The 25,288-nt window shown below is 38.1% G+C and overlaps 1 protein-coding gene across 4 annotated transcripts in view; it reads left to right on the top strand.

Annotated features, from left to right (window-relative positions):
* The window catches only part of WAC (WW domain containing adaptor with coiled-coil), a 59,148-nt gene that overhangs the window by 13,589 nt on the left and 20,271 nt on the right, over positions 1 to 25,288 (top strand). For all 4 annotated transcript variants that reach the window (XM_082753957.1, XM_082753958.1, XM_082753959.1 and 1 more), the window contains exons 4-8: positions 11,918 to 12,024; positions 12,621 to 12,736; positions 13,126 to 13,238; positions 14,691 to 14,999; positions 24,724 to 24,969. In XM_082753957.1, coding sequence (XP_082610083.1) covers positions 11,918 to 12,024; positions 12,621 to 12,736; positions 13,126 to 13,238; positions 14,691 to 14,999; positions 24,724 to 24,969 — 891 coding nt within the window. The remainder of the gene's footprint in view (positions 1 to 11,917; positions 12,025 to 12,620; positions 12,737 to 13,125; positions 13,239 to 14,690; positions 15,000 to 24,723; positions 24,970 to 25,288) is intronic.

Below are 25,288 nucleotides of genomic sequence, written 5' to 3'. Positions count from 1 at the left end.
GTTATCTTACATTGGCTTATTGCAGGATTCTGAGGATCAGCCTTTTTGTTAAAGGAAAAAAATCATCATTTGAAAAAAGAACCATAGTAATAGGTATGTTAGCATTAGATTTTACTGGTTTCAAACTAAGTAAATATGTTAAATTGCCTTTTTTGGAGCTTTACCACAAAAAAAAAAAAATCTCAATCTAGTTAAGCCTTCCAATAAAAAAAAAAAAAAAAATCTCCCCCACGCACTGCTTTTTCAAACCTGTTACATCTGTTACTAGAAGTAAGTTTCATTATCCCTGGAAAGATGTTTTTTTCTTAAAACTTGTTTCTGTGGAAGAGAATATTACTGTAGAAATCTGATCTGTTGCAGAAAATGTAGGGCATGGCAGTCTTCTGAAACATTTTTAAGCAGCAGTATTTACAGCTCTGTCCCAGTTACACAGATTAGTTGCTTTCCCTTGGTTTCCTGTATTTCTTAAATATCCTGCTGTTTTATGTCCTCCAAAAGCGACAGTCTTCTTCAACACTTCTCTGGGTGCGTTTGTTACTGAGCTTGTCAGAGTAGCTGAGCTGTAAATTATTCATACCTATCGGTAACAAAAACAGGGAAGGAAATCTATGATCTGCCCTACTGTTGCGTTTCAAACATACCTGTTCACCTGAGAATGTAGGGGCAAAAACGTCTTGTGTTTTGTTTGTTTTTTTAAGGCAAATAATTATTGTCCAAAGCCCCATCCAGCCTGGCCTTGAACACCTCCACGATGGGACAGCCTGGGCCAGGGCCTCACCACCTTCTGAGTAGAGAATTTCCTCCTAACCTCTAATCTAAATCTCCCCTCTTTTAGTTTAAAACCATTCCCTTTTGTCCTGTGACTGTCTGCCCACGTAAAAAGTTGCTCTCTCTCTTTCCTAGTAGCCCTCTTTAAGTACTGAAAGGCCGTGATGAGGTCTCCCTGGAGCCTTCTTTTCTCCAGCCTGAACAGCCCCAGCTCTCCGGCTGTGGCCAACCAGCCAATTCCTTATTCACTGAATATTCTACCATTCAAATCCATTTCTTCTGAAGTTGTTGAGTTCCTCAGCCCTCCCAGTGTCTGTTGTTAGCATTTCTCCCTTCTCATTTATTGGAGGAGGAATGCTCTCCTTGGCCTTCCTTTCCTGAGCAGTGGACCTCTAGAATCCTTTCTTATTACTCTTTGCAGCCCTTGCCAAGTTCAGTTCCACCTCTGCTTTGGCTTTCCTGGTCCCGTCCCTACATATCTGAATGGCATCCCTGTACTCTTCCCAGGTCACGTCCCTGCTTCCCCTACCTGTGCATTTCCTTCTTGCACCTCAGTTTGACATGTAGGTCCTTGCTTAGCCGTGCTGTTTTCCTGCCTTGCCTTCTTGATTTCTTACACAGGGGGATGAAGAGATGTTGTGCTGTAAGAAAAGCGTCCTTAAAGATTTGCAGGCTCTGATTCTGTCCCTAAGGACAGTTTCCTAGGGGATCCCATCCACTAATTCTTCAAGGAGCTGCGGGTTTGTTCTTCTGAAGTTCAGGGTCCTGGCTTTGCTCTTTGCCATGTAACGCACGTTTATGTGTAGGTTCCTCTATACAAATTAGGTAATGCACTTAAACACAGGAGGAACAAATGAGGTAATTTCATGTAATTACATTCTTCTGGCTGATGGTGATTTCATGTCAGCTGTCACCCTTGACATCAGCGGGCATTCACGCACCTCCTGCTTAAGTGCTTTGCTTATTCAGACACCTGCAGCTGACAGGTTAACGCAGACTTAATTTTCAAATCTTCTCACTTCTTCTGAAAGAATACTATATTTACCTGATGTAATATGGGGAATAATACGATCATTTTCCAACTCAAGTGATGTCAAGTTCACCTTTCTTACTGGCAAAACGCTGTCTGTGCTAATGATTGCAATCTCTCTCCACTCATTTGAGAGTGTTTACTTAGCTAGGGAAATAAATGAGACACTTCAGCAACCAGGGAATCGTAAAATGTATTTTCAGTGTGTAAACTTCAGCTTTTGTGGAGAGTAAGGATTTCCTGGGATTTCTTCTAGTAAGGAAATTCCAGGAAAGATCAGTTGAATTTTTCTATATATTTTTAAGAATTATTAATTTGGAGGAGGGAATAATTGTCATCTAGTGTGCTTTCCATGTTGGAGAATTGTATTGCACAGCACCTTCGTTAAGCTATGCTGAACGTTGAGCCTGACACTGGCTGGGAATCCATGATGTTAGAAGCCCAGTGCTTTTATTTGTATGTGTAATATCTACATGCATGTGTATACATAAAAATAATCTCTTTAGGTGTATCCTTGCTATAATTGAGTGTTTTTCTGTAACTGTACTGCATGCATACGAAAAAGATCTACTGTAGTATATATTCAACTAGATTTTATGTTGAATGGCACAAGGAGATCCATTTCTGTGTAGTTGCTATTTCTGTGTGCTTGCACTTCTTTGGAGGCAACTTTCTTCATGCGTTTTTAGTCTCAAGAGAGTACTCTGACCACTTAAATGGTCTGGTCATCTCTGAAATTAACATCTGAAGTTTGATACAAAGAAGAATGTAAGTCTTGCAAGAGGCATGTGACCAGAATCTGTGTGCGCCTGTGGGGATGGATAATGCAGTTTTATGATAAGGTAAAATAAAATAAGTCTATATTCTTGCTGATTTTTATAAAAGTTAACTGTCTCTGCTTTTTTCTTTGAGCAGAATGTTAGCAACACGATAAACAGCAGAAATGAAGGTGAACAAATGCTTCTGTTGTTTTTTTTTTTAAGAAACGTTTTCATTAATGACTGTTGCTTAAACTTTAAAGAAAGTTCCCTTTAGGCAAATTGTGACATGGAATGTGCATTTTTTTTTAAAGAAGTTAAGCATGGAAATGTCACCAGTAGTTCACTACACGATCTTCGATCTTTTTTTCTGAGTGAAGGTGTTTTATAGCTTTAACAAGATAACAATGAGCTCGGTATTGAGGCAAGGTTGTTAGTTCCACACAGTATTGATCAAACAGAATTTTTGCCTTTGTGTATTGAGGGTTTAAATACAAAAAAAAATGTGCACTAGCTTCCTTTAAATGCGTTTTTTTTTTTTTTTTCCCCTCTCTTCGCTGTTTTGATCTCTCTTGCTGGTGTTGAATGAATACCGTTGCCTGGCACAGGGAAGCCCATGGTGGAGGTGCTGTTGGATTTCTATCACCAAACTTTATCTCTTTGTGCTGTATTACAGCATTGTCGTGGCAGGGCTGTTCACTAGGGTTTTGTGGCAAGGCCTCAGAAGGGGGAAATTCAGCCTATTGCCCTTACGCTGTGCAGATCCACTTGGAGTTGAGATAACACCATTTTAAGTTTGTGGTAAGAGTTCTGGCTATCAATTTGACTCTCTTGTTTTGCATGTCATAATTGAACCCCGAAATAACAAAAAGGCATTTGCTCGAGGACAAAAAAAGTCTCTTCCTCACTTTCTTGTTCTGTATCAGAGAGATGAGTGTTTTCTGAGCTATAGTCAAGAACTAAAGCATGGTTTTGCTTTACTCTCAACTACATCTAATTACTTCTTAGGGTAATGTTCCACTCTAATGCAGGGGGGATAATGTTAGCAAGTGGTGCAAGACTAAAAAGACCTATAGTCTTTTATATAGTGGGGAGGTTGGTGCTTTGTGTTTTTTTTTCTATTTTTTTAGAGGGTCAGGAATATGACTGTGAGTTGCTGAAGTTCACAGTACCTTTTCACACTTCCCATGGGTAAAATTGTTTAAGCTGTTTTTTCAAGCAGATTGATCTCAAGTAAGATCATAGAATCGTAGAGTGTCCTGAGTTGGAAGGGGACCCACAAGGATCACGGAGTCCAACTCCTATAGGAGTTAGGCAGCTTAGGTATGCTGGGACAGGCATTTTGGGCATGCTAAGCAGTGTTGAGGATGTTGCTAGCAATGTGCTCTATTAGCTGCCCTAATCCAAGGGGAGGAAATAGCAAATGGAAATACGAGGAATTTGGTGTCCACTTACAGTTCTTAATTTCCTTTAAACTCGACGTGTACTTTTCGATTTGTCTAAATGGGTCTGCTTTAGAATCTATATAGTCTTTCTAAGGTGTTCTAACTTTTCCTGGTAAGAAGCTGACTGTCTGCTGCTTTATTTTAGGAGAAACAGGAAATTCATTCAAATAATACTGCTTACTGATCCTCAGAAATGAAATAATACCGATGTAAATTTTTACAGGTGATTTTAAAATCTTCAATCTTTTTTGCCTGTTTTTATTTTGATAGTTGAGATATCAAGAAAGCTGCCAATATGTGTTTTCTGTTTAAAAAAAAAAAATAATAAAATGGTAGGGATTTGTGAGCGGAAGGAGACTTCTGTGGTAGCTTCACATACTATGTTAGAAGTGTTTTACATTTATGTACCTGTGTTTATGTAGACTTACCTACATTACAGTGATGAATTCAGTTGTGATCTAGGGGGATCACAATCTTAGCCAAGGAAGCACCACCTGTGGAAATACGGTATATTTATATATATATATTTATTTTTAATTTATTTTAAGAGGGTAAACCTTTATGCAAAGCACTTGGAATTTTTGAGTTGGTAGAAAGTCATTTTGTGTAGCTTGGTTGAAGTTTCTGTTGTCTAACCAACTCCTTATCTTGAGTTAACATATATATTAACTCAGATAAAGAGAAAAATCTTTGAAATGTGTAACCTACTTGGGAGGAGACTTGGATCTGTTGTTTGCAGTACTCAGCGTAGTGATGTAAAGGTGCGTAAAAAAATCACCTTTGGAAAATGGAAATGATACACATTTGTCTTTGCCAGCTACTCTCTTTCCCTGCTTATTCATGCATCTTATTTCTGTTTCTTTGCTCTGAACTATGAATTCCTGGATAGCCTCGTAATTGTTGTGAAAGGACCCATGGAAGGCAACCTGCACTTGTTTATCCTCTTGTTCTCCATGCCAAGGTAGAGAGGGAGTTCCCTGATTTTTGGTAAAACACCTGAATAAAACTGTTCTGCGTGTGAACCGAGGTGTAATTCAAGAGATAAAAATAGGAAGAGAACAACAACAAAAAAAGCAATAGTGAGATGGCTTGGCTGCCAACTTGTTTGTAGTTGTAGTAGTGCTCCAAATCTTACTCTTTCAGGTACCTGTTTGTATTTTTTCTGGAGTGCAGTGGAAACCTGTTTTTCATCCCCTAGCCTTTTTACAAGGAATGCCTTGGGACATGAAATGTTTCAGCAGCTCACTAGATTCAGTGAACTTTGTTCATTGAACCTGATAGTTTTCAGCAGTGTGTGCAAGTTGAAAAATGATTTCTCACTGTTAACTGGGGATGGGCAGGGGGTTAAGGGAAGGAAGAAAACAGCCCCAAAAATCTTTAATTATTTTGCTGTAGCTATAGCAAGGAAGAAAACGGGTTAGAAGGGGATGATTGGACAAAAATAGGTTTATATCTCTTCTGCCAGTGATATAGTGATATACAGCACCTGAGCTGTTAGGTCCATTCAGACCAAAGTGCAGCAGCTCTAGGAAAACAGCCTGCCTGCTAGCTGCTGGAGTAGTAAATCCCTCAATATTGATATGTGAGAGCTCAGGGTGAATTTAATTTGAGCCATTTTATTATTGCCTTTGCTTTTGTTTTTGATGGGCAGATAACTGCTGTTCTTTCTAGAGGGGTTTGTACTGTTTGGCTCAAAATTAAACTGCACTTTCTGAAATAAAATTGGACGTACCTAATTAAAATAGAGATGTAAACAGAAGATAGCAAACTTGTGTTCTGTAATGTGTAAGAGAAAAATAGAAGCTAATATTTCATTTTAATGATAAGTAGTATCTTGGAGTTCCTTGGCTATTTTATTAGTTAAACAGTGCAAGTCCTTGGCTTTCACTGGTTTATTGCTCCTGCCTTTTCCTTCTGGAGGTGTTCCTTAGCATTTTAGAAAGACAGACCTACTTTTATGTTGTTTTTCTGAAGTAAACATATGCATGTAGTATCCTTTTCATCCCTTATTAGTAACGTGTCCCCCTCCATGTTGTGTATGACTGTTACACTAAGGTCTTGGACTGATTTCCACAGAAGCTTCTGCAAATGCTAACTTGGAGAAAAAGATGAAAAATTCTTTCCAAAGGGAGGATTGTCCTGAAAACCAGCTGTTAGAGAACAGCAGAGGCTTCTCTGTTCCAGATAAGGGACAGGGCATGAGAGGAGGAAGGGCAGGAGAGGAAGTGAGGCTCTGTAAGTTATTTTGCTCACAGTGTAAAACATTTGCTTCTGGGGGCATAACAAGTATTTAATCGGGTAGTAGAGAGATCAGGCTAGTGTTTTCTTTCTTTGGCAGAGCACTCTGCATTCAACTTAGTATGTTATGAATTTCTGGAAAATGTTACTGCACAGTCGGTATATTCTCTGAGGCCATTGCTCTGCTAGAAAAATGCAATTTTTTATGATTTTAGTTGCCTATGGAAGACAGCCATATTTTATTTCAATACAGCAGGCCACATAAAAAAGTACTGAAGAAAATCATGTTTTGTCTTCTTATTTTTACATGTGGCAAATAAAAATGACTGTGATAAGCTGTTCAGTTAGTGCTGAGACTTGGGTATTGTGTTCCCATTAAGTTATTTTATTCCCTCCCCTATGCAGAACTGTAGAAGGTGTTCTGCACAAACATTTTCATGGAATTAACGTTAGCTGAAATACACTTCAGACGTCTTAATTTAAGCACACCAAGGCTGTATCATTTTAACTCTTTAAACAAGTCTTAATTAGTTATCTCCATAAAGTGTCACTACCATAAACTATCGTGCTGTTAAACTTTCTGTTAACAAACAATGTCCGTGCTGTTGAGAAGGGTCACATTCTAGCAGTGTCTCCGGTTGAATAAATTGGATTGTGTGTTAGCCAAGAGATGGAAAGGGGAGTCACAGAACACTATCTGTGGAGTATAAATAAGTTGAATAAACTTCCTTGCTTTTCTGCTGCCCAGTGCTTCTTTCTGTATGCCTGGTTTCTGAGCACAGAAGACTATCCTAAAATCCTTCATAAATCCCTTTTGACGCTGGTGGGAGTGAAGGGGAAGGACAGGCTTTGAGTTACAGCACTGATTATTGCTGGGGGGTGTTTTTTGTGCTCTCTGCCTGGCTGGTGGGCATTTGTAAACTTTGTATTATCTGCACTGGGACTTTTTATTATGGACAAAAGTGAGGATATTGACAAGGTATATATATCTAACAACAACAAAAAAGGGATCATAAGTGCTCTGTGTGTAGATTAGTGTAAAATTAACTAACATACAGTACAGTATTGTTCAATGGTACACTGCTGCAACCACCATAAACTTACTCTTTGTGCTTGGCCAAAATCTTGGATATCAGGGGAGGTGTGTGATCGTATTTACTGCCTAATTTCTCAGTGTTAGTTTTGTGGAAAGGATGTAAACCAGCATTTTCCTATCGTTTGCTGGTGTGAATTATAGATTATCTTTTGAAGATAACTTTAATGTGTCTCAGTGTTCTGATACTGCTGTTTCAGTTGGAGGTTTGTTGATACTGCATGATATGAGACAGAAGTCGTTTTAATTAGGCTGCGACACCTGGATGCCAGAGGAAAGTGTTGACTGCATGGCGGTATGTTTGAGTCTTTTAATCAGGCAGTGAGCAAATTGGTTTAAGGTGGTTACAAATTGATGCTGTAGTTGCTAGTAGAGGTTTGGGAAAGTGTTTCAGCTTGTTAATGAAAGATGGGAAGGAGGGAAAGAAATTAGGTGCTTTATTACTATCTAATGCTTACCTAACTCAGAATTTCAACTTTTCTTAAATGTAAGAACTACTGAAAAAGTTGACTATACTGCAGGATGAGGTATTTTCTTCACCCTATGTTATGTCTGTTTCCAAGTCCATCATAGTGTTGAAGCCTCATTGTGGATCAAAATGTCATTGATTCAGCAGTTTGGATCAGGAGAGTACTTTAAAAAAAAAAAAAAAAAAGTGAAAGTGAGACTTGGCATGGCAGAACCTCCAATGTGTAGTAGGCATAAAGTCACAGCCGGTTTTTTGAATTGGTTCCCAGAACCACGCTTTTTGTACTTCCTGCTGATTTTCATGCATGAGTGAGGAGGATTTTTTTTTTTGTTGTTGTTTGAAAGACTTGAAGATAATTATGATAATTTAACCTTAACCTGTCCTATGACCTGTTCATAACGAGCGATAGTGTTAGTGACGGCTTGCTGTCACCGTTGCACCGCTGCAGTTCTGTACAGCCCTAGTGCTGTGCCATTTTTGGCAACCTGCAGTTAGAAATAGCTCTCCCCAGACTTAATCCTTCCCAAAAAATGATTGAGCTGAGCAAAGTCACGGTGACGGTGCTGTGGACATTTCCATAGGGAGTTCTGGAATTGCTACATCCTAACATAAGCTAATATGTATTTTAAAAACCAGAAGACTTTATCCTTCTAAGAAAGTTAGAGCCTTGCTAGCTTTAACTAGGAGGTTCCAACTGTTGGGAAGAAATAATAGGAAGTGCTATGAGGGAACACCTCCAGGGACAGTGAGCACTGCCTGCCTTACCAGGCCTGTTTCTGGGCCATGGGGTAATCTCAGCGATCCCGTCCTTGTGATCTGCTTCCCGTCAGCAGCTTGCTGTGCGTGCAGCTTGGAAATAAATGCAGAGCTGATTGCAGCAGTCACAGCTGTGTAAAAGGATTTGGGGTTAGGTGTTGTGAAACCAGCATATGAGGGGAACTCCCCCTCTTGGTTAGAGGCAAACCTCCACAGGGGGGTCGCTCTTTGAGTACCTTTCTACCTTGGTGAGCTCCTGAAGATCCTGAGCAGCTTTCCCTGGGGACCTGAGCTGGCAGTGCTTGCAGGGCTGGGTTGTCAGAACTCAGAGAACTAAGATCACAGAGTTCTAGTGTGTGGTTAACTTGGCGATGTGTGTTTTTGCTGTTTACGTCTGATCTGTAAGCCGTTAACCTCGTATGAAGTGCCTAAAGCCCTTGTTCTTCAGAGCCTCGGCTGCTTCTGAGATGGAAGCTTCCTAACAGCAAGCTCCGTGTCGGCAGCTCCCTGCCTGCTCGTTCCCTTGAGATTCTGGGCCTGATCCAAACGTAGAGCGGCATTAACCAGAAAACTAAACAGAGGTTTGTGGGGAAAAGCTGCACCTCTAATTGCACTCTGTAATTGCCCCAGACACCACCAGGTATGTAATTACAAGTGGCCTTTCGAAAAGCCCAAGGAGCTTGGCCTGGCAACCTGAGGCCGTCAGCATTGCAGAGAGGCCACGACGGGTTTTCGTGCAGCTGGGGCCAGCTCAGATCACTGATTTAGGGCAAGTCCAAGTGCGTGCAGCCTGGCGGTCCTGCAAGGAGCACTGCAGCTGGGCTGAGAGGCCTGGGGGGCTCCTTGGGCAGGAACTGCAGCAGAGCAGGCGTTGCCATTATCAGGGCCAGCTGTAGGTGGGTGTGACTGCAGCGCTCTGATACTCGCTCAGAGGTGCTTTGTGACTCAGCCCTGGCTGGAAAAAAGCCCTCGAGGGAACAGTGCCAAGTGGGGGGATGCTGCTGAGCCCTTACACCAAGTGGGGGCTGAAGGGCTCTTCAGTGAGTTTGAGGGATTTGTTTACAGGAGGGATAGAATTGGCATTAAAGGATTGTATTGATTTAATACATACGTTGTTGGCTCATACTCTTGTTTGGAAAACGCTTATTAGATTATTCAGTGTGGCTGTTTATTTAGACCACGATAGGACTTAAAACTCACCAAACACATATTGAGTATGCTGAATATAGCGTAATGGAACTGCATCTATAGTAGAGGATCACAAATAAACTATATTCGTGTTTTCTGAAGTATTAAAGGGACTGATACCAACAATTTGTTTAGACAAACCATCTGATAAATTTCCATTTTTTTTTTTTTTTTCCTTTGAAAATGGGGATGATTTTACCTCATAGTAGAAATTAATGTGTCTGTGGTAAGCAACCTACAGAAATACGTGAAGATATTTAGTAACTGTATCTCAGTAGAGTCTGGAAAGGGTACAGTAAATAGATAAAGACTATTAACAGGATGATTAATACAAAAATAATAAACGTCTATCTCATTCTGTAATCAGTCTATGAAAAAGATCAAGCCTCTGTTGATACGGCTGATGGTGGAGCACAGCCTTGTAATTATAATGTTCTTACATGCATTTAAGGGAATTAGTCTTTCTATAAATGCATAATGAAGTCTAAATTCTGGAATATTCTAACTTACAGTGAACGAGGTGACTTTATATGTTATGCAAGTTCAATTTTTTGTTATTCAGATGTTTGCAATGCACATGAGTATGGCTCTGACAAGATTGACACCCCCCCCCCATCATAAGTGTCATTCCACCTGGCTCTGAGCACACCAGGTAGTGTTGGTGTAGCCCTAATTGCCTTGCTTTAGCTAGGAGACATTTCAGAAGACTTCCTTTTTCCTCTCCCTACCCTCAGTCTTTAAAGTGAATGTCATATATTTGTTAGCCAAAATAGTGCTGGAAAAGGTTTAGAATTACTGATGCTTCGGGTTGCCAGTACCGTGTATGTGCAACTCCATCTTTATCTTTTGTAGGGGACTAAACGTGTTAGTCATGGTGTACCTCTTTTGTGATTGTTTTTCTAACCTGTGTGTGGGGGCACAAGTTTGAAATAGTAATTCTGTCAATGCTTGTATAGTCAGAAATCAGAATTTGTATTATAATCTCTCCTGTGCTGTACGTGGTATATTCCTGGTCATCATCTGTGTGTGTGGCTTTCAGAAGACTTGTAACAACTTCTCGTAATGGCTTCGTTCATTCCTACCTGTTACTCCAGTATTGGTGGGGCTGTTTATTGGTGGATGTTTATTGTAGTTGCTCATAAGATTTAGTTTTTGCTATTTACAAAGCTCTTTGACTTCATATTTAGCTTGCTCTACGGTATGTGAAGCTGCTAATTCCTATTGTAGTATTCCTGGGTATTTAAAAACTCGGTAGAGGAAAAGACAAAAAGAATATAAAATTTTCTTAGTTTGGTGTGATTTATGTGAACACTTACAAATTAGGAAGAATAGAAAAACTGAACAGTTTGTACTTAGAATTTCACTACAGCCTCCTACTCCTTCAAAGAGCAGGATGTTTATAATAAGATCACAAAGGGTAAATGGATGAGATTGTTTAACTGGAAATTAGAACCGTTCAGGTTGAATTGGTGACTTGAGCGTAGGCACAAATGTGGTTGTAAAAAGTGCTTAAAACTGTCTCCCTTCTCATATCCCAGCTATTCCTTTGTGTTCGAGTGCTATCATGGCAGGGAAGAAAACTAGGTTATCTCAAGAAGCAGTTGTTAGAAGGCCAGAAGCGTGCAGCCCTCTGGGAAAGGCTGTTTTTAGTATTCTAGATGTTGGCACCTGTACTGCAGGAAAATTAATCTATATGCATAAATAGAAATAGTTGCAAGGAGTCTCAAAAGGGTTAAGAAAACAGCATTGCTCCAGTGAACTTAAAAACGGTTCTTGTGCATGTAACGCTGCGCTAATGATGAACCCATTTGAACTTTCTAGCTTAACGTTGAGGAGAAAATATTTCTTAATTTTGGAGTTGACACGTTAGCATTTTTTCAGCCTACTGAAAAATAAAAGTCAAATAAACAAGCTACATGTTTTGTAGTGGAGTGAGATTTGAGAGTAAAAACAGTGCAAGGACAACCTATGTTATTGTAACGGGAAAAACAAAGTGAGCTTTACCCTTTATGCAACAGAAAAAATGTGTATGTGTCTCCTGAAATACTTCTGTGTTTGACCTATGTCATGCTCCAGGCTGTGGATGATGTGCCCCCTTCCCACCTCCTTAGAGTGCAGATGTTTAATTTCTTTGCAAACAAACGTGGTAATTGTCTTTCTTTTTTCTTTTAGGGACCAGTTACTCTCCACAAGAAAATTCACATAACCACAGTGCTCTTCATAGTTCAAATTCACATTCTTCTAATCCCAGCAATAATCCGAGCAAAACTTCTGATGCAGTGAGTATTTTTGATTGGTATTTGTCCTTGCATCAATCACCCCATTCAAACAGACTTCAATAGCGTTTTGTCTAAAATGGGGGGAGGGGGGTTGTACATTACTTGTTTTATTGAATTATCCAACATCAGGCTTTATTTTATAAACGCTCTGCATGCACAAGCTGCGATTGTTATATGGTGTAAAACTATTCTAATTGATAATCATTAGAGGTTTGAGGTATATATCTTGAATGTAAAATATGACATGATTAAATGAAGTAGATACAGAAAGAAATATTTCCATGAACTTTGTGGGTAAAATCGTATTGTCTTGTCTAAGTTTAATTATTTATAAGACAAAGTACATGTTATTGTATTTCAATAAGCATAGTATTATATTGGGGGGGGCTGGTGAGAATAAAACAGAAGAAACTACTGTAGAATGCAATAGAAGTATAGTGGTCATGTCTTTAAACTATCAAAAATGAAACAGGCATTTAGAGATGGTCTAAGTAGGAAACAGTGATACGGGTACATGTGAGAACACCACATAGTATTAAATGTGTATGTTAAAACTCTGGGGTAGCCTTTTGTCCAACACTGTTTGTATTTTAAAGGCTTATGATTCTGCGGATGATTGGTCTGAACACATCAGCTCTTCAGGCAAAAAGTACTATTACAACTGCCGAACAGAAGTTTCACAGTGGGAAAAACCAAAAGAATGGCTGGAAAGGTATTTGCGTGTGTCTACTCTCGATCTATAAAGAACATACAACTCCTGTGGTCATGTAGAGAGTGGTTGAGTTTATATAGTAGATTACTGCTATAATAGATTGGGTCCAAGTCTAGTCTTTCTGCACTGTACATGGCCTCTTGCACCTGTTTTCTCCCTTGATGATCCCAGAGGCAGGGGAGGGGAAATGCACATTTTCTTTGCTATCTTAGCAAGCCAAAACAGGGCTTCAACAAGTGCTGGTGTCAGGAAGCAATAGATAGTTTGCCAACCCCATCTGCAGCAGTGACCTATTTGAATGATTTAATTCATCTTTATGTAACTTAACTGGTAGAAAGTATTACTAGGTGATGTAAATTTTGACTTAACTTGTGCTTTCTTTTCTTCAGAGAGCAGAGGCAAAAAGAAGCAAGCAAAATGTCAGTTAACAGTTTCCCAAAAGATAGGGATTACAGAAGAGAGGTGATGCAGGCGACAGCTGCCAGTGGGTTTGCCAGTGGAAGTATGTGGTTGCTTTTTTATTTTGTTTTGTTTTTTTTTTTACAGTAATATATTCTTGTCTTGCTTGCCTTACTGTTTTCTTTTCCAAATTTACAGCATAAAATAATTCCTTTTCCTTAACTGTTTTTCTCTCCTCTTTATATAAAAAAGCCAAATCTGATGGTGCGGACAGCTCTCCCAAATGTTGTTCCTTAAAATAACCCTGAGCATTTATTAGTACAACAGTTGCTTAATGCTTTTCGTGGTACTCCTTTATGCAGCTTTCACTGTGTAACTTAATCTCTCCATGGGTAGTTATAGAAGCTTGCATGGTTTATGGTATAGTTGCAGTGTTGCGATTATTGAGACTTGTCAATTCTGAGCATGAAATTAGAAATAAAGAAGTCTCTCCTAAAACCTTGATTTAACACCTGAAAATAGTAAAAATAACTTGATGGATTATGATATTGGGGTTTTCAGAAGCCTGTACATGTTATTGAAAGGGTATTTGTACTGAGCCCATACAATTAGCAAAGCCTTCCTCAGACTGTGAATTTCTATTTGGAGTTTTCTTTTTCCTCATACCTAGCTTTAATCTTTGCCAAGTTTTTCTAGGAAATGTGTGACCGTTTCCTAGAAACGTGTGAGATTTCTTCTGTATGCAGATTTAGTTTTGTTAACTTCGTAGCATATGTCTCAAGATGGTTTAAAAGGAGAAACCAAAGTTTATTTTTCTAAAGTATCTTGTTTCTTTGTATTGCAAGGGACTTGACAAAGCAGAGGTGTGTAAAGGACTGTTCTTCTGTGTACATTGAAACACATTGCAGTGCTAAAACAAAAAGCATAATTACATATTTCAGTAACAACTTGGTTTGTGACACATGAAAGTCTAGGAATTGAGGGGAAAAAAAGTTCAGGACTCGCATTAGCATGTGACAGATGCAGATTAGTTGCCCACTTCGTGTGTGGTTGTCTTGAACTAATTAAACTAAGAAGTAATTCTTTGTGGTAGTACTGAAGTAACTTGAAATGGAATTCTTTGAAGGCTATGATTTGAAACTATTAAATTATACTTGGTGCTCAGTATTTTTAATGAACAAAAGAAAAATGGCGCAAATTATCTTTTAACACTAAATATAAGATGGATATAATAGATTTTGATTTAGATTCTTTTAGGAGACTTCAAAAGGTAACTTTGACTGTAACGCTCGTTATAAGCAGCCTTTCATCAAAACACAGTGCTTAACCGGAACTCTAAATCAAGGACAGGTCAGAGAAAATGCAATTTGTCAGTGAGTAAAATGAATTTTGCCTTTTTTGATGCTAATCTGCTTGAGATTTTTTAAATCATAACAAGTTCAGTCAGTTCTAGTTATTGATGTGCAACTGTATTAATCGCAGTATAATCTTAGACGAGTTTCTAATATATTTTTTTTCCTTTTTGCAACGTTACTTGGGGAATCCTGAAAAAAAGTGGAAGACAAGCATTCCAGTGACGCCAGTAGTATGCTCCCACAGAATATTTTATCTCAAACAAGCAGGCACAATGACAGAGACTACAGACTGCCAAGAGCAGAGACTCACAGTAGTTCTACTCCAGTACAGCATCCCATCAAACCAGTGGTTCATCCAACTGCTACCCCAAGCACTGTTCCTCCTAGTCCATTTTCTCTACAATCTGATCACCAGCCAAAGAAATCCTTTGATGCTAATGGAGCATCTACTTTATCAAAACTGCCTACATCCACATCTTCCATCCCTTCACAGAAAACAGAGAGAAAAGGTACGTCTAATGCAATTCCTTGTAGTATTTAAAATGATGCAGTGCCTTTGCTTTGCTTTCTTGGTTCAAATATGTTGCTTCTGGAACTGAGATACTTCTGGTGTTGTCTGTCTGTAACCCAGTTAGTATTTTGATGTGTTTACTTAAACCACATTTGCTCTATCTTACACAATTTTAAATTGACACTGTAGTGTTTACTGGCTTATTCTGCAAATTATAATTTCAGATGATCTCTTAGTAATACATTTTAGTTTTTTTTCCTCCCTCATGTTCTTTTGGATCTTTGCCATTTTTTGAGTTCTTAACATAGATGTAACTACACTGTTTGAAAGTCATTTTGGACCATTACATTTTCTGAACTGCTGTTACGGTTTGGAAAGCTAGTGTCAAACTGCAAGTGCCATTTTTACAGAAAGCAACAAAATTTTCTACATATCTTTAATAGCTACTCTTCTGTTATGATCTGTGTTTCATGATGTACTGGATCTTCAGGTCCAAGGTTGCTGAAATTTGTATTTCTTTGTTATTATACCTTAAACATTTAGAATAATCAAACAAAGATCATGACTTCTTTGTGTGTTGTGAACTTTTAAAAATCTACAAATTAATTGGATTTACTTCATTGCTAGGGAAGAAAAGCTAAAGAAGATCGTGGGACTGGAGAAGTGTATTATTAGTGATGTTTGGGTATAGTTGAGTTCCTAGAGAATAACGTTGTCAGATGATGATGTTTTGGGGGAATTGGGAGAGGAAAAAAAAAAATGATAATCTGTTTTTAATACAAAGTGTTACCTAACTAGGATGACACTGGATTAATTTTTGAACAGCCTGTTGCCCTGTTGAAATTTGTGGGTCTGTCTAGGAAGAATGATAAGTCCTAAAAAGCACTCCAAGACGACTCAGGTCTGATATTAGTCTTAGGCTCTGCATTTGCTTTCCTGCCTTCCATTTTTTTAATTAAAAAATTGCAGATTTAAGTGCAGATATAAGTACTTCAGATAATCCAAACTCTATTGTTCATTGGCAAATAACTGCAATGTAAGGAAATTGCACGTGAAGAATTTTGCTGTTTTTCATTAGATTTTGTGCAGTGTTCACAGGACCTGAAACATAATTGACTATAAATGCAGAGGAACAGAGGAAAGCCCTTTCCTATGCAAAGGAAGCAAGGTGTCTGTGTGTGGTTCCTGTACAGAACACCATGAAGTTACCTGCTTCAGCTCAACCTCTGTGCTTTGAGTGCAGTTTGCACTCTTTTAAATGTGACAGTGCAAAATGTCCATGTGATATGTTCTATTCTTAAGCATATCCTCTCTTTTTTTTGTTGCTGTCTTTAAAATATACTGAAAGAAAACACATTTTACTCTGTTTTGGATGTTTGATTCTTGTTTGGTGTGTAATTGGACTTCAAACAGGGTATTCTTTACCTGTTTTCCACATACCTTTCTTACTTGCTTCCAGTTAAACTGAGCAAATGCATTTTATTGCAGCTGAAGGAATTTCCCACTGTGACTACTGCTAGAAATGTTGGCAGATAGTTCTAGTACTTCTTACATGCAGTATTTGTTTGAGAACTGAGCATATACAATTGGGTACATAGTGCAGGTGACCATATGGGGCAGTCTTAACACTATAAATCCTACCTGTCAATCTCTGTTCCCTTGGATGCTTCTGTCTTAATAACCACTTAATTCCTGTATTCCTACATAGAGATTTTTTTTTAAGCTTATATGAGTGAAATGGATATGTTCTGCCATACCGATGACTAGTTGATGTAAATATTTCATGGCACTTAATTATGAGCAAATGCAGCACTTCCTGAGCTTCAGACAGGGTGGATTGCAGTTTTAAAGGTAGTAATTGAAGGGTTAGAATAGGTGAATGTTAGGCTTGACACACTTCTTCATGCATTTCGACATATTGCTTGAATTATCTCTCTTCATTCAGAAGCAGAAAAATTCAGTGCAGATAAAAAAAAAAACATTTAAAAAAGGTGTTCTCAGTAGTTTTGCCTTTTTATTTTTTTGTGATTAAGACTTTCATTTGTTTTTTGGATAAGAAATTTGACCAACATAATATTTGTAGCACCGTGTGTGTTTGAATGAAGGGAGTAAGCAGTGTTGTAAGCAATGTTTTTGTCTAGCTTTCTTCTGTTACTCATTCTCCCAGATTTGGTTGTGAACCTGTAGTATGATAGGTATATCATTTTTCAAGTATTTGTTCATGGTTGCTGTACAAAATGAAGAAAACCTTGTTCTGAGATAGTCAGTTCAAACAGTCTTTTAAAAGTATCTTTGTAGAATAGGAAAACGGTTTGAGAGGTTCATTTTTATGGTAGTCGAGCAAAAAAACAGACTTTGATTTTTATTTTTTTTCTGGTCAATAGCTGTGCCATCCCATCCCTCTCTCTCTCTAAAAAGAGGTAAAGCTGTCTTTTAGCATTGCTTGTAAAAGTAGCTTGGTCCAAATGACTGAATAATATGTGAATTATCTTGCCTAAATGAATTTTTTTATTCCTGTCAATGTGTTGTTGGTGGCGATATGCCACTCTTTTAATAGTTCTGTTGTGTGTATTATTTATTTTTTTTTTGATGCAGTAATAGCTATGAAGGAAAAAGAAACACAAACAAGAACACTTTTTTCAGCTCAATCTCTTTTGCTGCAGGGGTATGTTGTAGTCCCACAAGGAGATTGAATAAAATCCCTGGCTGAACTATAGCTCAGCTCTTAGCAGTAGTCCTCTGCCCTCAATGGCTGGCAGTGGTGGAGAGTTCCTGGGGAACTATTTGACCTCTACCCTTTGATTTGAATGTTCCAGTCAGAATCTGCTGCTTCTGTTTGTGCTCACTGTGAGTGCTTTATGCAGGTAAAGTGTGGGGTTGCTTTTCCTACTTTTTGGCTGCTTTATCTGTAGGGCACACCACATATTTTCCTATTTCTAATTCAGTTACTGTATGAAATATTTTACCGTCTGTATCTTAACAGCCTGTGTGTCTGTAGGATAATTCTCACACCTTTCCAAGTACCGTCCTGTTTCTAGTCCAAGTCCACTTCTGTTTCTAGTGCAGCAATACTCTGAAAAATGTCTGGCAGAATTCAGCAGGATGGCCGCTGCGGTGTTGTGTGGGTGGTGATGTGGATGCTGACAGATCGAAGTGGTTGGTCAGTGACAGCTGAGCTTCTTCCTTATCCTTTTCTCACCCTCTTGCTTTTCATACTTATAACACTTGCTAGTCTTCAACAGTGAGTTGGTAACCTTGCTCCTGCTATTGTTGCATCTTCTTTGGCAGAGTTTTGCAGTTCTAAGTATATTACTCAATTCATACAGTGGTTACAAAAAAATGACATTGGTGAGGTTGTTAGAGGTTTATTCTGCTGTTTCATACATGTTTGCTGAGCATAGCTTTTGCATTTACTCTGGCAATTGGGAAAAATTATAAAAATTATCTTCTGAGACTGAAGTAATCCGACATGAATAGAATACATTTTTTTTATTATTATTTTGGAGAATTAGAGTACGTTTGAGAGAACCCAGTTGCTGTTATTTCCTTAGTTGCATTTGTCCTAAAGTATTTACAAAATGCTTTGCTTCTAAATATTCACATATCTTGGTAGGGCTTAAGGTCCTTAATAGATGGAATTGAGCTGTGCGAAAAAGCTAAATGCGACTCACTGCTCAGAACATGGTACTTCAGCACAAATGAATGTGTTATGATTCTTAGCCATCAGCACTGAATCAGAGCAGTTCAGTGAGCTGTTCTGGGTGGTAGCTGTTCAATTATAGAGCAGAAGGGAGGTGTAGGGGGCAGGAAGCCATTGGCTTTCTGAACATTGTGTAGTGCTGGTTTCCCCCCATGGAGAGCACAGCATGAGAGCACGTGTGTGACTTGTCAATGGCAGAGATACAACTCAAGCTCACAATATATGAATTCAGGGAACTGAGCGCGTTGTGTCTTTTAATGTCATTAAAAGAAGCAAAACAGGAAAACGTGAAGTAGTTAGAGCTACTGGAATGCGGAAGGGGTCATATTGATAATTTGGGAATTACCCAGTCAATTGTGAGTAATTTCCATATCATTATTATATACATATATATATATATTTGTTGGAATAAATCACCTGTCCACATACATGCCAGAATAAGAGCAAGCCATCTACAGCAGTCTCCAGCCACGATGCGCAAGGAGCCCCTCAGCGTGCTGACTGTCAGGAGGAGGCCTGTGAAGGAAGCTGCTGCGTGCGCACACAAATTCCTCATCCCTCTTCACTTCTGTGACACACACACACACATGTGCGCTCTCTCACAAATTCCTCGTCCCCCCTCAGTTCTGTGTCACAAACACACACACACACAAGAATTCCTTGTCCCGCCTCAGTTCTGAGGCCTACCAGCATGCCTGTGCAGCGCAGCATGGGGACGAGAAGGGCAGGCCCGGTGCAGGCCCAGCTGGCACTGTGTGGTGCTGACAGGGCTCTGCTGGAACAGGATGCCTGGGGGGACTTAGTTTTTCACTTCCTGCATTAAATCTAGTCAGAATAACTTTATTTCAGTGGCAACATACTAGGCCAAGAACTTCATTTCACCTGTAGATGCTGGTTTGCTTAGGAGCAAAGTGGTCTTGTCACGAGAGGCAGCGACTGGCGACAGCAAGATTCTCGAGCCTTTTAACTTACTGCCACAAACTTGGAGACTCTAAGCTTTTGTCTTCTCCTATCTAGGCTGTAATCAAAGAACGTTGTGGCACAGCTGTCTAAAATAATCTGTGGTAAATTTTTCTTGAAAGGATTGCTTGGCCCTTTTGATAAAAAATCCATAGTGCTTGGGAACGTTCAGTATTTCAGTTCTGCCTTGAAATGACGTTTCGGGGGCAAGCAGGAGCCTCCAGTTCACTTCTTTCACTTGCCCCTTTGTGAAACCTGCAACCAAGATGCACCTTTGTACATCTCAAATTTCTCATAGTCCAGCAGAATGATTTTAAATAGAAAGCCCTCCTCTAATCATTGTGGTCTTCAGAAATGCTTTGTTCTAATGTAAAACCACTTACGAGTTCTTCATACTACTGTAAATTAATCTCCACGCCTGTTTTGTGTTTGCCATCTGGTTGCTTTCTTTTCCTACTTTTTTGGATGGCTTCAGTTCTTGCTTCTCTCCCATGATAACAGATACTGGTCCAGAAATGTGTTTTGGTCTTAAAATATATATAGCCTGCATCTAATTAGTTTGTTTATATGTTTGGGTTTTTTGCTTGCTCTTTTTGATTCGGAACAGTGATCTTAAGAGCTAAAACATAAATATCAGTTAATGAAGTTTCCAACAGGTCAAAAGATCACAGTGGATTATGTTCTGCTCTTAGTTTTAATTGTTCTTTTTTTTCTTTTTTTTTTTTTAAGAGTTTTATTTGGTACTTTTATGATAGTAGCTGAAATTTTATGTGAGATTAGAGTCGTTTGTGTAGAAGTTGGTGTTGATGTGAAGGAACTTGAGAATTACCTTGTCCAATAGCAGGCAACTTTAACTCACTGTCATCTTAGACGTTTTTATGACCCTTTACAATATGGTTTCTTTCCTTTAAGAATGCTTATTCTAAAACACACACACAATTTGCATTTTCTTTTTGTAAAATTTCATAGTTTCAGAATTAATCCATGATAGATGTATTAATGCGTAAAATCAGATTTATGAATGACTGCCATGTAATCAAAAGCCTTATTTTGCAATAATACTGTACGTGGCTTATGAACGTGAAGTTGAATTGACTCAGGAGTACAGAACAGCATGTCAGAGCTGTGTAACTGAGAGATTTGTAGAGAAATGCAACTTTTCTCAGTATGCAATTTTCACCTAACATGTTCCACAATGGTTGTGACTTCAAATTCAGAATTAAACAGTCCTGTAACTCTTAACGCTTTATTTATTGATTAAATGTTTTAGGAACTAGGAAATAATAATTTAAATGCTGAAAAAACAAACCGAAGTGTGTGGCAACTCATACAGTGAAACAGTCTGAACTTAAAGCAGATCAGAGAAGGGCTATTAGGGAGGAGGAGAAGGGTGAGAAGTTTCTGCTTCTACTTGTAGGAAAAGCAGGAGAAATGCTGCAGTGAGTGGTAACGTGAGGATTTTTGTAGAACTGACACTCCCATCTTGAGGAGTTTTGACTGGTTATGTTAACTCGAGAGGTGAAAGTTGCAACTTCTGGTATCATAAATGAAACAAATTTCAAATCTTTGTTAAGTATACAAAAACAGTTATATAATTATTTAGAAGTTTTTTCTTAATTGGCTGTCATTTGTATTTCCTTCTGTCTGTGAAATAGCGTGTCTAGTCTGCAAGCGATGGAGTGAAGTAGTTTGGTTTAAAATAAGTAATGAAAAATGTGATTTTACAGAAATAGTCTGTATTCTGTATTTTTAGCATATTTGCTTCCATCACAAAGGAGTTTCCCATTATTGAGAAGAAAATGGCCGTTCAGGCTACTTAAAAATGACAAATACTTCCACAAAAATACTTTTCAGACTTTTGATTTGGCAGAAACACTTTTGTACCCTTTATATCACTAAGTACGTATAGATAGTCGTGATCATAGGGATACATTCATCTGTTACATCTGGACTGTTATTTTCATAATGTTAGCAGTCTCAAAAAATGGAAGTGTTAGTCTTAGCTGTTAGTCTTAGCCATGAATCTTTTCACGTCATTTTCTCTAGGTGTTTAATGGGGATGGAAATAAGCAAAACAAAACATACCTTTCATAGGTGTATTTTAACATGTACTTAAAATGTCTGTAATAGTGCAGTTACAGAATAGCGAGGAGTGTTTTTATATTGTCTAAAAGAATTAATTGGATTGTGTTGGTTGTTTTGGTACAATACACTTTGTATTTTTGTAGCAGAGAAGCTCACTCGAACTTAAGTACTTCTAAAGACCTCTGGCATTCAGTGGTTTTGTAGGGCAGACTTTGAATCTGCCCTACAGCAGACATTGAGTCCTGCTGTACAAGAAACGAGAAACACCCAGCACTGATCTTGAGGTCTGCCTTCAGTGTGTTGCTCGCTCAAGTTTGCCTTTGATTCAGTTTCTTTTTTTGTGTACAAAGCTGCAGCATGGGTGAAAAATACTTTAAGCTGTTTGGTGTAGTGGAGTGATTTGAAGCTCAGGTGTTGCTTATGTGAATTCATAATACAGTAGTGAGTGCTTTCTTGACTTGGAGTAGATAATTTCTTCTTTTTACCACTGGTCATAGGAACATGATTGGACTGATGTAACACCACTAAAATAACACAATCTAACTGTGAAGACATGCCTAACTACATTAAATATGTCTTGAAACTAGTCCTAGTAGTTGCTTAGGTTTTGTGTTTGTTTGTTTGTTTGTTTTCCATTTATTTATTTCTGTTCTGTTCATTTTTATTTTTTTTTTAATTAGGGTGGTCCACCCTGCAAGGGTCTCAAAACTGTGGTAAAAAACTTACAAGTACTAGCATGCCCCCCTCTGCTTTATCTCCTTGCTTTTGTCTGCCAATATATCTTGTTTTCCTTATGTGCGCTATGGCAGATACAGGTTTAGTTCAAACTTTACATGTTTTTTAGTGTGATAAGGTTCTTGTTTACTTGATGTAACTTGGCTTGCGGTAGTTTGGATACATTTACCTAGAACAACATCGTATTGTGAGATTTTGTATGTAATACTTCTATAACACAGACTTTTATCAGTGTCTTAACTGTATTAAGGGTGAGGGCTTATACGTAGTCAATTGTCCTAGTCCTGTTAAGGAAAAAAATGTATAAAAAATTGGTAACATCATCATTTTCCTTTTCAGTTTGTAATGCTGTTCCTTTGTGTTACTGGAAGTTCTATGTTCTCGTGAACATTCCTGCCAAATAACCAGGTCCCTTTACAAATACAGTAAAAAAAATAAAAAATAGATCTATTATCCCAAGGCTTTTTGTAACTAGATAGGGCCACCTCCTTTTTTAGAAGACTTCATGAACCACTGGAATACGTCTGTGTGCCCTGGCTGTTGCATCCTTACAAGCAGTCAAAATAGGGTTCTTCAGCATTTTTTCTGCTTTACATTTCTCAGCTAATTGTCAGCAAAAGTTTTTTTGTTGTTGTTGTTGTTGTTGTTGTTGTTTTTTCAGTATCTGTGACCTGTTATGAATTTCCTGCAGAAACCATGTCCCTTCTGTGTTTTGTTGCTCTTAGAGACTTATTATCTCAGTCAGGTTTTTTTTTTTTTTTTTTTTTAACATTCTCCCACTGTGTCAAACTCAAAAATTGCAGTTCAGGCTGTCAGACAACAACAGTTTTTAGAAATTATGTGACATGTTATTCTTAAGTAGTAAAATAAAAAAAGGCCTTTTGATTTTTCTTCTATAGTAAAAGTCAACCTCTTCTTACCTTTACTTTCTCTCCAAAGGAAAAAATAATTAAAAAGTGACAGAGTTTCTAAACCAGTTATTTTAGCTTTCATTTGGATTTTACTTGAAATATGGAATATCCAGGTTGATGTTCTATGTCCAATTTGAGGTGGATTTAAAATCAGGTCTTCAGTATAATGTACAAGCATCCTGGTTGAGATCTTGGATCCACATTCATCTTTTCATTCTTATCCAACCTGTTGGTGCTATAGGAGTGCTCATTTTGATGGAATTTGAGGGTCAAGCTTCATGATGTGGTTTAATGGGGGTGAGAGAAAGGGAAGCTAAAATCAGAGTACAGAGATCCAGGCTTCTTAAAGAAAGGATACTTGAAGTGACTGTGTGCCCGTAGCGTGTGGAAATGTGTCAGTGCAGGAATTTCTCACAGTACTGGAATGGAGGAGAGACTTTCAAATTAACTGAAAGTTATGTTTAAAGTGTATTAAAGAACTCTCATTAATTAGAACCAAATTGCCATATGATATCATCTAAGTACGATGTAATTTAAGAATTTAAGCGCTAAGCATGTATATAGGCAAAAAGTGTTGTTAGCTGCTAAAAAGAGATTAAGCAAATAAAGAATACAGGTCCTGATGCTTCAGGGGAAGTTGACAGCTTTGAAATTAATTACGAGCAGATATATTTTTAGATGGCTTTTCCATTCTGTTGTGAGGATGCCACAGGATGTGAGGAGCTCATGTTTTAAGTTTTCAGAACAGCTTACCATCTTACATTGTAATCCTGAGCAATGTAGGTGAATTGTATATGATGGACTTGGCCTTTATTTTGTAGCATCTTGTAGTCTGGTCTCTGAATAAGGGAAGTATGGCTTCTGTTCTCTGTCAAATTTGACATACTAGTCTGTTCGTAAAGTCTATTAATTTTACAAAAAAGTTTTTCTTCATTACATGTTTTCCAAAGAAGGATTGAAACGATGGGTAAAAACATACAAAATGAGTATATGCACAGCAGACAGAAATTCCTCAGAGATTTTTTCTTTTAAAGTTTGTCCTAATAATTAGGAGTACATTAATGGTAGAAAAAAATCCCATTTGTCATATTGGCAGCTTTCAGTCAAATCCTTGAAGTAAAAGTATTTTTTCTGTGTGTTCCTAATAAATACTAGGTTCAGTTGCCTAAATTATACTAGTTATCAAATATCTTCAGTTTTTATGTGAATATGTAGCTTTTTTTCATATAGTAAAGACTTTGATCTTCTGAATTGAATATGAATGTTACAGTAGTGAGAAGTTGTGAGGCTGTATTGAGGAAATTTAAAATTACTTTTTGTATTCCATTCAGAGTCTACATCCGTGGACAAGTCTGTACCCCATTCTTGCACAACTCCTTCTACATCTTCTGCTTCTGGACTGAATCCAGCTTCTGCACCTGCTTCATCTGCTCCTACAGTTCCTGTCTCACCTGTCCCACAATCACCAATTCCTCCGTTACTTCAGGACCCAAATCTCCTTCGACAGTTGCTGCCTGCTCTGCAAGCCACATTGCAGCTTAATAATTCTAGCGTAGATATATCCAAAATCAATGAAGGTAAGAATTCTTTAAAGTTGATGTAATCTTTTATTTATGCACATTACTGTAATAAAATTAAGTAAAAATTAAGCTAATAAATTCTCATGTACGTGAGCGGTTTCATTGAGACTGGTGACTTAGTCACTGTATCAGCATTCTGTTGCCCAGAATTTCCTGAGTTTTTTTATTTGTTTGTTTCATGTGATACTCCTTGTTTTCCACAGTTTAAGCTCCTATTCTGATAATGGTTTCAAATACCAGAACTTCTAGGGATTATTAAATTTTGTTGCCTGGCAACTTTTTTCTTTAACATAATGTGTTAGCTGCTCTGAATAAA

Source organism: Aythya marila, assembly GCF_965140915.1.
Source record: "Aythya marila genome assembly, chromosome: 2".
NCBI lineage: Eukaryota > Metazoa > Chordata > Aves > Anseriformes > Anatidae > Aythya > Aythya marila.
The sequence above is the reverse complement of the archived record's forward strand: the minus strand, read 5'-3'. Positions and strand labels throughout refer to the sequence as shown.